The 11,918-nt window shown below is 31.8% G+C and overlaps 1 protein-coding gene across 1 annotated transcript in view; it reads right to left on the bottom strand.

Moving 5' to 3' along the window:
• The window catches only part of magixa (MAGI family member, X-linked a), a 126,206-nt gene that overhangs the window by 64,503 nt on the left and 49,785 nt on the right, over positions 1-11,918 (bottom strand). Inside the window, exons 5-6 of the mRNA XM_030139058.1 lie at positions 4,568-4,687; positions 163-336 (exon numbers count right to left, since the gene is read on the bottom strand). Coding sequence (XP_029994918.1) covers positions 163-336; positions 4,568-4,687 — 294 coding nt within the window. The remainder of the gene's footprint in view (positions 1-162; positions 337-4,567; positions 4,688-11,918) is intronic.

The following is an 11,918-nucleotide window of genomic DNA, read 5'->3' as shown; positions in this document are numbered from 1 at the left end:
TTTGAATAAATACCTAAAAATATTGACAGGTTTTTTTTAATACTGATACAGTATTGTGAAATTAAATATTGTGATATATTGCAGAACTGATATTTTCTTACACCCCTAGTTATTTCTTTGTTTAGTATTAGTTGGAGGTGATATTTGTTTGTGTTTTCATACCTGACAGGCCGCTGTCCTCCTCGCTGTTGTCTCCTTCCTCCACTGCTTTCTCCAGGTTACTCAGAGACTTACTCCTCGTCCTGAAGTTCCTCAGCAGGTTTCGATGTTCCTGGTATGTGATCGGAGGACTCTCGGGGCCGATGTGGACTGGGCGGGGCGTACCGTAATAGTTACCTGTAATTGGATGAGAATAAAAACAAGTTTTATCAATATATATACATCAATAATGTCAAAATATCAATATGTTTGTGTTTGTTGAAATCTCATCCATGTGTTCGTCTGAACCTGGAGATGAAAAATTTTATACAAGGTTTGTCCCATATCTCAGTCCTTGTACATGATCCAGGCCTGGACCAAGGTTATTATCGTTAACAAAAACTAACGAAATGACGAAAACTAGAATTGTAAAAACATTTTCATTAACTGAAATAAATAAAAACTATAATTAAAAGAAAAAAACGATAACTAACTGAAACTGTAATTATGGATAAAATTCCCTTAGTTTTCATCTTTGTCAACGTCGGATTGATACGAAATCGATTTATTTCCTTCAAGCAATTTTAGCTAGCGGCACCATATGATATTTAACGGTCCGTCACTTGTGGTTTCCAGTCGTCTTCTGGTTCCCACTCTACCTGGAAACATGGAGACTAAAGCTGGGAGAAAGCAGCAGAGTCCTGTCTGGGGTTTACTTGAATATGACGGCGAAGAAGATAAAAGATATAAAAAAAACTAAAACTAAGCATTTAGAAAATAATGAAAACTAATATAAACTTGCAAACCTGCTCTAAAAACTAATTAAAACTAACTGAATTCGAGAAAAAAGTCAAAACTAAATAAAACTAAACTATAATGAAAAATCCAAAACTATTATAACCTTGGTCTGGACCATCACACAATATGTTTTTAAAAAATCTGATATTTCAGTTAAAATGCTGGAATACCACAAGAATACAGTTGTAACATTAGAACTGATAATTATAGGACAAAAAAGTTTAAATTTTCAATAGACTTTATGTCACTAAAGCAACAATTCGATAATAGGCTTCGTATTTTGTCTCCAATTTTCTATTAAGAAATTTAATTCAAATAAAAGTGGACAAAATTATCAACAAATGTACAAAAATGTTGAAAATCAACAACAAAATGAACAAAATGATTAAGAAAAGATCAACAAAATGAGCAAAACTTAAAAAAAAAAAAGTAACAAAATGAGCCACAAAACTGAACGAAAATAGATAAAATAATCATCAAAATGAAGAAAATGGATAAAATTAACAAAAACTGACAATATAAGCAACAAATTAAACCCAATAATGCACAAAATCATTGAAAAAATGGACAAAATGAGCAACAAAACTGAACATAAATGAACAAACGTGTCCCAATATAGTGTATTTCTGAGCCAAAACAACAAAAACAACAACAACAACAACTTGCCAATGAACCAAACAAACACGGAATAAGACGTTAAGGTAAAGAATAAAACCAAACACAAAGGGACTACAGATCAGAACGAGTAAATCCAGTTTTAGAATCTAATGACAGTGAAATCAGTGACAGGTCGGACACATCTTGTTGAGTGTGAAAACATGAATATGGATTCAGGTTCTATTTCCGTCGCATTAATCCCATTGAGATTAATGCAGAGAGCGAGAGACCTCGACAGAGAGTGGGTTAAAAAGAGAGAGAGAGAGCGGAGAGAGATGGATGTGGGCCACACTGAGCTGATGAAGCAGGTCTGAGGTTTCAAGGATTAGAGACAAAATCCTCTTTTCCTCCCAAACACTGTTAAAAACATTAAACATCACTCAGGCAGCGAGTTTCCTCCACACTGTAAAAAATGACTTCAGTGGGAACAAAAACGGGTCTGCTGTGTCGTTAAAAGACCTCATTACCCCCGTCTGCAATAATATATTTATTATTATGTATTAACCTTTATTAAAAATCCCCAACGAGATTAAGAACGTCTTTTACAAGGGAGTCCTGGACAAACCACAGTAACGAGATTAAACCATCAGAACACAAATAACACACGTTTAACGATAAATAGTAAGAAAATAAATAAATAAAAATTATGAGCATATTATGAAAAACAAGTGAAAGTTATGGAGTCGACCTCAGCAAAAGGAACAGAATGATTCATAAAAGATCAACAAAATGAGCAAAATTATTTAAAAGATATACAAAATAAGGAGGAATTTGAGGAGATGGTTTCTGCTTAATTTCTCTCAACTTTGATTTTGTTTTAAGGAAATTTTGATGTTTATAAACTATATGGACAAAAGTATTGGGACACATTTTGTCTACAGCTGTAAGATGTCCTGTTCATGAGGATTTGACATAAAAACATCATTTCCTTAAAGTTTAATAGTAGATTTTTCTTCCTCAGTGAGATGTAATAATAATAATAATAATAATGGATTGGATTTATATAGCACCTTTCTAGACACCCAAAGCGCTTTACATTATTGACCCATTATTCATTCGCGCTCACATTCTCACTCTGGTGGTGGTAAACTACATCTGTAGCCACAGCTGCCCTGGGGCAGACTGACAGAGATGTGAAGAAAGTAGATGGTTAGTCCTGGTACAAAATTATTATTTACAGTCAGAGCAGGAAAAATATTTTAGAAATTTAGCGGTAGAACATTTAAAATCATAGTCGTGGATTAAAAATAACAAAACAAAACAAACATTGACAGAAATTAAATAAAAACCTTCTCTGTGTCTCTGTTTTGTGGCAAATTTTAGTGATTATTTTGTGTATTTTTTAAATAATTTTGCTCATTTTGTTGGTCTTTTATATATCATTTTGTTCATTTTGTTGAGGTCCATTCCATAACTTACACTTGTTTTTCGTAATCTGTTCATAAATGTTTTTTTTTTTTTTTTTTTACTAACTATTCATTATTAAACCTGTCTGTTATTTGTGTTTTAATGGTGTAATCTTGTAACTGTGTTTTGTTTTTGCATGAACAGGACATCTTACAGCTGTAGACATGATGTGTCCCAATATTTATGTCCTTATAGTTTATAAACATCAGTATTTCCTTTAAGTTTAATGGTAGATTTTTCTTCCTCAGTGAGATGTGAGTAAAGTAGATGACTGAAGTGGCTAATTTTATGGATTATTTTGTTTATTTTTTTTTAAATAATTTTGCTCATTTTGTTGATCTTTTATTTATCATTTAGTTCATTTTGTTCAGGTCAGAGCATGAAAAATATTTTAGAAATTTAGCAGTAGAACATTTAAAATCATAGTCATGGATAAAAAAAAAAATCGTTGAAAGAAATAGTAAAAAAAAAAAAAAAAAGTAAAAACCATCTGTCTCTGTTTTGTGGCTAATTTTATTGATTCTTTTGTTTATTTTTTAATAATTTTGCTCATTTCGTTGAGATGAACTCCATAACTTACACTTGTTTTTCATGATCTGTTCGTAAATGTTTTTTTTTTTTTTACTAACTATTCATTATTAAACCTGTCTGTTATTTGTGTTTTAATGGTGTAATCTTGTAACTGTGTTTTGTTTTTGCATGAACAGGACATCTTACAGCTGTAGACATGATGTGTCCCAATATTTATGTCCATATAGTTTATAAACATCAATATTTCCTTTAAGTTTAATGGTAGATTTTTCTTCCTCAGTGAGATGTGAAGAAAGTAGATGGTTAGTTGTGGTAGGAAATTATTATTTACAGTCAGAGCAGGAAAAATATTTTAGAAAGTTAGAGGAAGAACATTTAAAATCATAGTCATAGATAAATAAAAAAACAAAATCAATGTTGAGAGAAATTAAGTAAAATCCATCTCTCTGTCTCTGTTTTGTGGCTAATTTTATTGATTATTTTGCTCATTTTGTTGGTCTTTTATTCATCATTTTGTTCATTTTGTTGAGATCGACGCCATAACTTGCTCTTGTTTTTCCTAATCTGTTTGTAAATGTTTTTTTTTTGTTTTTTTTTTACAAACTATTTATTGTTAAATGTATGTAATTTGTGTTTAATGGTGTCATCTTGTTTTTGCATTAACGATACATCTTATAGTTGTAGACATGATTTGTCCCAATATTTTTGTCCATATAATTTATAAACATTAATATGAGAAAAATTAAGTCCAAACCATCTCTGAGGCATTTTAGAAGCAAAGATAACAATTTAACCCAAACTGTCCAATGCACTGATATTTATCCCATAATATAAAACTATTCTGACATCAGTCATTATTGGTTTGTATTCCAGACCCCTGTTAGAAAACAAACACCTGAATTCAAAGTGTCCACATACTTTTGTCTACATAGTGTTTGAATCCAACTTATTTCATATCATTTCATGTTTTCATCTTCATCCCGCCTCAGTCTGACCTGGTCGCCCTGTGTGCGGCAGGTGCGTTTGTTTTTCGTACCTTTAAACTTGCCGCTCTCCAGCAGAGCCCCCGACTCCTCCAGAGAGAAAAACTCCTCGATGGACACGAAGTTGTAGTCGACGCCGGAAATCTCTCCGTCCCGAGGCTGCCTGGTCGTACCTGCAGCCATAAATAAGAGAAGGATTTAGACTAAAGACTAGGGATGTCCCATATTGGCTTTTTTGCCAAAAACCGATATGTCGATATTGTCCAACGCTTAACCCTTTCATGCATAGTGGTCACTACAGTGGACAGCTGTTTAAAGGGGTTCTCTTACGTATTTATGGATTTTGTTGTTTTAGTTCCATATCAGCCAACACAGTGGACGCTTATGTACCATACACTGTAATTCATACCATTACTGTAAATTTGCTGTTCTAGATAAATCTGATTTGCACTAACATGTTTGACTGTAAAAAAAAAAAAAAAAAAAAAAAAAGCTAATTGTTATTAAACTGTAATTAACAGTTTTGTTTGTTTTTTTTCCATATTATCTATATGCAGGTATCGTTAAAATGTGAGAAAACATCAAATTAGCAGCATTAAAAATGTTTTTACCTCATAGCATATCAGTAAATACGTGTTTCTTTGCTTCTAAAATTAAATGCATGATGTCCAGCTGAGTGGACATTTTTGTAATTCCGTGAAAAATAGGTTCATTAAAACAATTCAATCACACTGTTTTTTTTTCATGCCTATAGAGAAATAAAAACACTCAAGAAAAAAATCTTGACTGAGGTTCTCATAATTCGTGCATGAAAGGGTTAATTTCTGATTCCGATATCTACCGATACCGCTGCCGATATATGTGGGATATTAAACTAATTTTAGGTGACATCACATATCTCCTGTCATGGAATTAACACATCATGCCTAATTTTATTGTGATGCCCCATTGGATGCATTCTCAAATGCAACAAGGCTTTCAAAATGTAAACACTGTCTGTGCAAAGAATACATACTTCAACTTAAGTTGTGGAAAAATGCCATATTTATGTATTTTCTCTCCCTCCCTCCATGAGTCTATTACAGTGTGGCAACTCTACTGTACAATTTTGAAAACTGCACATTTCTTTCAGCTACAAACGATGCTTCATTTACGCATCGATAAATGCCGGCGAAATCAAGGCATTATTTTATCGGTTTTAATGATAGGCAAAAAAAAACGATAACGATATTCACCGATATTATGTTTTTATGCCAATATCGGGCTGATAACATCGGTGGGCCAATATTATCGGACATCCCTACTAAAGACCTTTAGAGGACCAGGCATCAAACCACAGTTATAGTGAGAAGTAGGGCTGTGTATTGGTAAGAATCTGGCGATACGATACAAATCACAATACAAGGATCACGATACGATATATCACGATATATCACGATACTGTTAAAAAGGCAGTTTGTTTCTTTTTTTTTCAAATGATCATTTCCTGGAAGAATTGAATTATGCCAGAAATCTGCACAAATACTGAACACATTTTTATTTGATCGTAACAGGATCTAATGTTATATCACAAAATGTTCCTGTGTTCAAACTTGAATAATGTTTTACAGACATTAGTTTCAGATCCTGTTCAAATGGTCATATTCTATTAGTTCACAACTAACATCAGAACATTATTTTTGTGCAATACCAACAAAGGAACTAACATTATTTAATAAAAGAGTGTTAAATAATAATAAATAAAATATAAACAGAAAAGAAAAACAAAAAAACAAAAATGAACCTCCACCATATCTGCATTTGAATAAATACCTAAAAATATCGATACAGCACTTTTTAATATCGATACAGTATTGCGAAATGAAATATTGCAGAACCAATATTTCCTTACACCCCTAGTGATAAGTACGTTTATTTCTTATTATGTTTTTTGATTTGTTTGCATCATCAGATAAAATATTTATTCCGATTTAATTCCATCAAAGTCGGTGTAAATGAAATTAACAAAATTTGTAGTAAATCATGAAATTATGTCCGATTGGTTTTGTCCGTTCTGTCTTTTACATGTTTTCATCTTATTTTTGTCGTCTTTTACATTTATTCCATTTTACACTTTCGTTTCTTTGTAACTTTAGTCACTTTTTCCCATTACTGGGTCTTTAACTTCTTCCTCTTTTTGTGGTTTTTACATTTTCAACAGTTTTTTGCAACTTTTACAACACGTTTTGGTTTTTTTGTCCATTCATCATGAAAAAAAAAAAAACTTTTCATCTTTTTTCCATCTCTTATGTTTTTGTCTCAGCTTTGTGATTTTTTTTAAGTTTTCTTTTTTTCCACGTTTTAGGTTTTCATCGTCTTTATACATCATTGACAAAATTTCTCTTACTGCATATCATACATTCTCATCTTGTGCATCTTTTACATTTTGGTCTTTTGTAAAATTTTCATCTTGTGATTTTTTTTTTTTAAGTTTTCATCTTTTTTCATGTTTTATATTTTCAGCTTATTGCAGCTTTTACATTTTTGTCTTGTATCTTTTATGTTTTTGTCTCAGTTTTGTGATTTTTTTTTTTTCTTCTTTTAAGTTGTCATCTTTTTTCATGTTTCATGTTTTCATCTTGTTGAAACTTACATTTTGGTCTTTTTACATTTTCATCTATTGCATGCTTCAATTTTTTGTCTTATTTTTTCTTTTATGTTTTTGTCTGTTTGTAAAATTTTCATCTTATTTCTTTTTTTTTTTTTTTTACATTTTTTTCACATCATCATCACGTCATTCATATTTTTTTTTTCATGTTTTACATTTGCATTGTTTTGCATATTTTACATTTTTGTCTTTTATGTTTTCGTCTCAGTTTTGCAATTTTTTTCCTCTTTTTTTCACGTTTTGTTTTCATCGTCTTTACATCATTTACAAAACTTACAAAATTTCTTGTTGCATTTCTTCTTTCGTTTTCATCTGTTACATGTTTTAAATTTTTATGTTGTTGCTTTTTTCTGTTTTATTTTAATTTTCATCTTTTTTCATGTTTCATGTGTCTTTTTTCATCTTGTTGCAACTTTTATATTTTGGCCTTTTTACATCATTTACAAAACTTTTTGTCTTGTTGCTTCTTACATTTTTGTCTTTTTGTGCCTTTTGTAACATTGTCATCATGTTATGTCTAATATTATGGTCTTTTTGCATCTTTTTCATTTTCATCTTGTGGCATATTTTAAATTTTCACCTAATTAGAACATTTTCTTTTTACATCTTTTACATTTTGGTCTTTTCACACCATTTGCATAGAATACATTTTCATCTATTGCATGTTTCAATTTTTTGTCTTATTGTTTCTTTTGTTTTTGTCTTTGTAAAATGTTTCATCTTTTTTTTTTTTTTTACATTTTTGTCACATCATCATCATGTCATTCTTTTTTTTCATGTTTTACATTTGCATCGTTTTGCATATTGTACATTTTTGTCTTGTTGCTTCTTTTATGTTTTCGTCTCAATTTTGTGATTTCTTTTCATCTTTTTTCACGTTTCATGTTTCCATCGTCTTTACATCATTTACAAAATTTATAAAATTTCTTGTTGCATTTCTCCTTTCGTTTTCATCTATTACGTGTTTTACATTTTTATCTTGTTGCTTCTTTCTGTCTTATTTTAATTTTCATCTTTTTTCATGTTTCATGTGTCTTTTTTCATCTTGTTGCAACTTTTATATTTTGGTCTTTTTACATCATTTAAAAAACTTTTTGTCTTGTTGCTTCTTATATTTTTGTCTTTTTGTGCCTTTTGTAACATTGTCATCATGTTATGTCTAATATTATCATCTTTTTGCATCTTTTTAATTTTCATCTTGTGGCATATTTTACATTTTCACCTAATTAGAACGTTTTCTTTTTACATCTTTCACATTCTAATCTTAATGCATCCTTCACATCATTTTATGTGATTCTCAACTTGCTGCATCTTTAACGTTGTTTATCGTGGTAACATTCTTAGATGTGAATTTTTTTGCAGTACTTTGCTGAAAATTCAACTTAATTAGAAAGTTGAATCAACTAACACTCATATTTATTCTACAAATGACATAAAGTTAGTGTTTTTTTTATTTATTTATTCACAAAACCAACAGGCAGATGAGAAAAATGTTAATTTCTTACCATAAAAACACACTCACTGTAAAAATTTCTTTTGCATAAATGAAGTTAGATCTGAGTAACATTAATAATTTACTGTTTTTATGATCAGTTAATGCTTTAAGTGATGTTTTTTATAGTACATTTGCTTCTCCATGTGCTGCATCTTTCATAGTTGTTGGTGAAACATGTTAATGCTTCGGTCTGTTCGCTGCTGAAAAAGGCCTGTGAAGACGTCACTTTCATCTGGAGGAGATTACCGGAGGATTTTTCACTGTTTAACTTTTCATACAGGAAACTGCTCGTTAGTCGCAGCTCTAATCCGAACTGTCCGTATTTTTAGTCAAGATTAAAAGCTGCCAATAAACCGGGCTACTTTCTCCTGGTTTAATGAACGAGAACCAGCGGCAATGACTTTAAATCTTAAAGGATAAAGCCAGTGATTTTCTGGACATTAGTTATTGTTGATAAATCCTATGCACAGACTAACAGCAGCAGTGGATTAATCCTACAAACGGTATTTAATGTGTATGTGCAATCTGGTTAATCTTAATCGTCTGAGCTGAAAACCATTACAAATCACATCACAGAGCGTCGATGTTGAACTGGGTGACATGTTACATCTTTAGGAAACAGAGGACCCTAGTTTTAACCCTATAATGCCAAACGTATCATATTTACCTCCGCCAAGGAGGTTATGTTTTTGCCAGGGTTTGTTTGTCTGTTTGTTTGTTTGTTTGTCTGTTTGTTTGTTTGTCTGTCCGTTAGTGTGCAACATAACTCAAAAAGTTATGGACAGATTTGGATGAAATTTTCAGGGTTTGTTGGAAATGGGATAAGGAAGAAATGATTAAATTTTGGTGGTGATCGGGGGTGGGGGGGCCCACGGGGGGGGCGCGCAGACCACAAAATTTCATCAAAATCTGTCCATAACTTTTTGAGTTATGTTGCACACTAACGGACGGACAAACAGACAGACAGACAGACAAACAAACCCTGGCAAAAACATAACCTCCTTGGCATGGGGGGGCCCACGGGGGGGGCCACTGATCAGCCTTGGCGGAGGTCTGCGCTCTCCGAGTGCTTCTAGTTGATACATGAGTTTTGAAGCCCTCTACATCACAGGTGTCAAACATGCGGCCCGGGGGCCAAATCCGGCCCTCCAAAGGGTCCAGTCCGGCCCTTGGGATGAATTTGTGAAATGCAAAAATTACACTAAAATATTAACAGTCTTCTAGTTCAGGTTCCACATTCAGACCAATTCAATCTCCAGTGGGCAGGACCAGTAAAATACTATCATAATAACATATAAATACTCACAACTCCAAAATTTTCTCTTTGTAAATGTAAATATTTTTATGTATTTACACTAAAACAAAATATAATTTTGCCAAAAAAATGTGAATAACCTGAACAAATATGAACAACCTGAAATTTCTTAAGAGAAATAAGTGTAATTTTAACAATATTCTGCCTGTTATTAATGTTTTGTGTGTTTGTAGATCCACTGTGATCTGTAAGTTATAATGTACATGTGTAAATGATAAACCGAGGCAGAATATTGTTAAAATTACACTTATTTTTTCAGTTTTTTCATGTTATTCACATCGTTTGAAAGGATAGTTTGTAGATGTAAACCCTTTCATAATGTAAATTTACTTTTTCCGCTCTAAAACATAGAGAAAAGTTTGGAGTTGACATTATTTCTATATTATTATGTTATTATTTTACTGGTTTGGCCCACTTCAGATCAAATTTAGCTGAATGTGGCCCCGGAACTAACATGAGTTTGACACCCCTGCTCTACATGATCAGTGTGATATTTTTTTTTCTTGAAGAACCTGATGTATACAATTAGATACATGCAATACACAGATAATCCACCAGGGGGGAGGAATTCACTCACCAGAGGCCTTTCCAGCGACACTATCATATGTCCCAAAAAAAAATCACAATCGGACTTTCTGCAATGATAACTTTAAAAATAGTAAATCAATCAAAATGAAATTTCAGGGCATGAAACTATAACTTATTACCTACATCTTACAGGAAAAACCCATTCAATTTGCTTCAGTGGTCACGAAGAAATGTGGGTCTTTGTAAAGCATGTCATAAGTCCCTTCTCTCCAAGTTTTGTAAGGAGATGCGTTGTCCATTGTGTTCACGCCGTACAAATACGAAGTTGTTCATTGTGTTCTTGCACGAAATAATGTATTTTGAAAAAGTGACTGATTGTTTCTTTTCATTTTCAACTAACAAAATGAATAATGACTTACATCAAAAAGGAAGCAGATTTCTCAGTTTTGCAAATGTTAGTAAGGTGTGAAAATGAAGGATTAAAGAAAAATATTAAATTATTAACTCATGGAAGACTGGATTGAGCTTTTCCTCATTTTTGGCTTTTTTTCTGTTTTCTTTTTTCTCTTTTTTGTCATCAAGATGATTATGAACAATAATATTTACATATTTACACTGAACTTTTCCCTTAAGAACTAAAAAAAATTCTTGGTTAAAACAAAATAATATAAACGCTCAATTTAGCACATTAATTAAAGTTAATCTTAACACTTGACAAAACTAAATTATTCCCTGGAAGATTATTATTTTCATTCATATGAACGCCAAGAGCATCCAAGTGCCAAACTTGGAAGAAACAAGCCCATGACATACTTTACAAAGACCCACATTTCTCTGTGACCACTGAACCAAATTAAATGGGGTTTTCTGCAAGATGTAGCCAAGAAGTTATAGTTTCATATCCTGAAATGGCATTTAGATTGTTTAATTATTTTGACGGTTATCAAAGCAGAAATTCTGATTGTAATTTTTTTGGGACAAATGTTACAAGACTGTCATTAATGAGGAAGGAGGCAGAACTTTGCCAGTTTTGGAAAGGAATTACCAAATTGTTAGACACGTTTCTGTTATATTATGTTTTTGTTTGTTCAAAAATCATAATATTTGAGCATTGAGACCTGATGTATCAAATATGATACAAAATTGAAACTCATACATGGAAATTGATATTTGAAAAGATTTTTTTTTTTTTTTTCGTTGTTCAGAAGGACCAATGAAAGCTCCAGTTTCAAAGAACTGGAGTTTTCTGTCACTGATTTAATGGTTCAGGCTTTAAAGGCTTAACCGGAACAGCTTTAAAAAAAAAACAGTAAAACCAGAATAATGATATTAAACTGTAACTTTAAGGTCAAAGTTTGATATAGTCACATGATCATTGTCTGTTATTTGCAGTTATTGTAAAGAAACATGAGTTTATGC

Source organism: Sphaeramia orbicularis, chromosome 7, assembly GCF_902148855.1.
Source record: "Sphaeramia orbicularis chromosome 7, fSphaOr1.1, whole genome shotgun sequence".
NCBI lineage: Eukaryota > Metazoa > Chordata > Actinopteri > Kurtiformes > Apogonidae > Sphaeramia > Sphaeramia orbicularis.
Note: the sequence above shows the minus strand (reverse complement) of the source record. Positions and strands in the feature narration are given on the sequence as shown.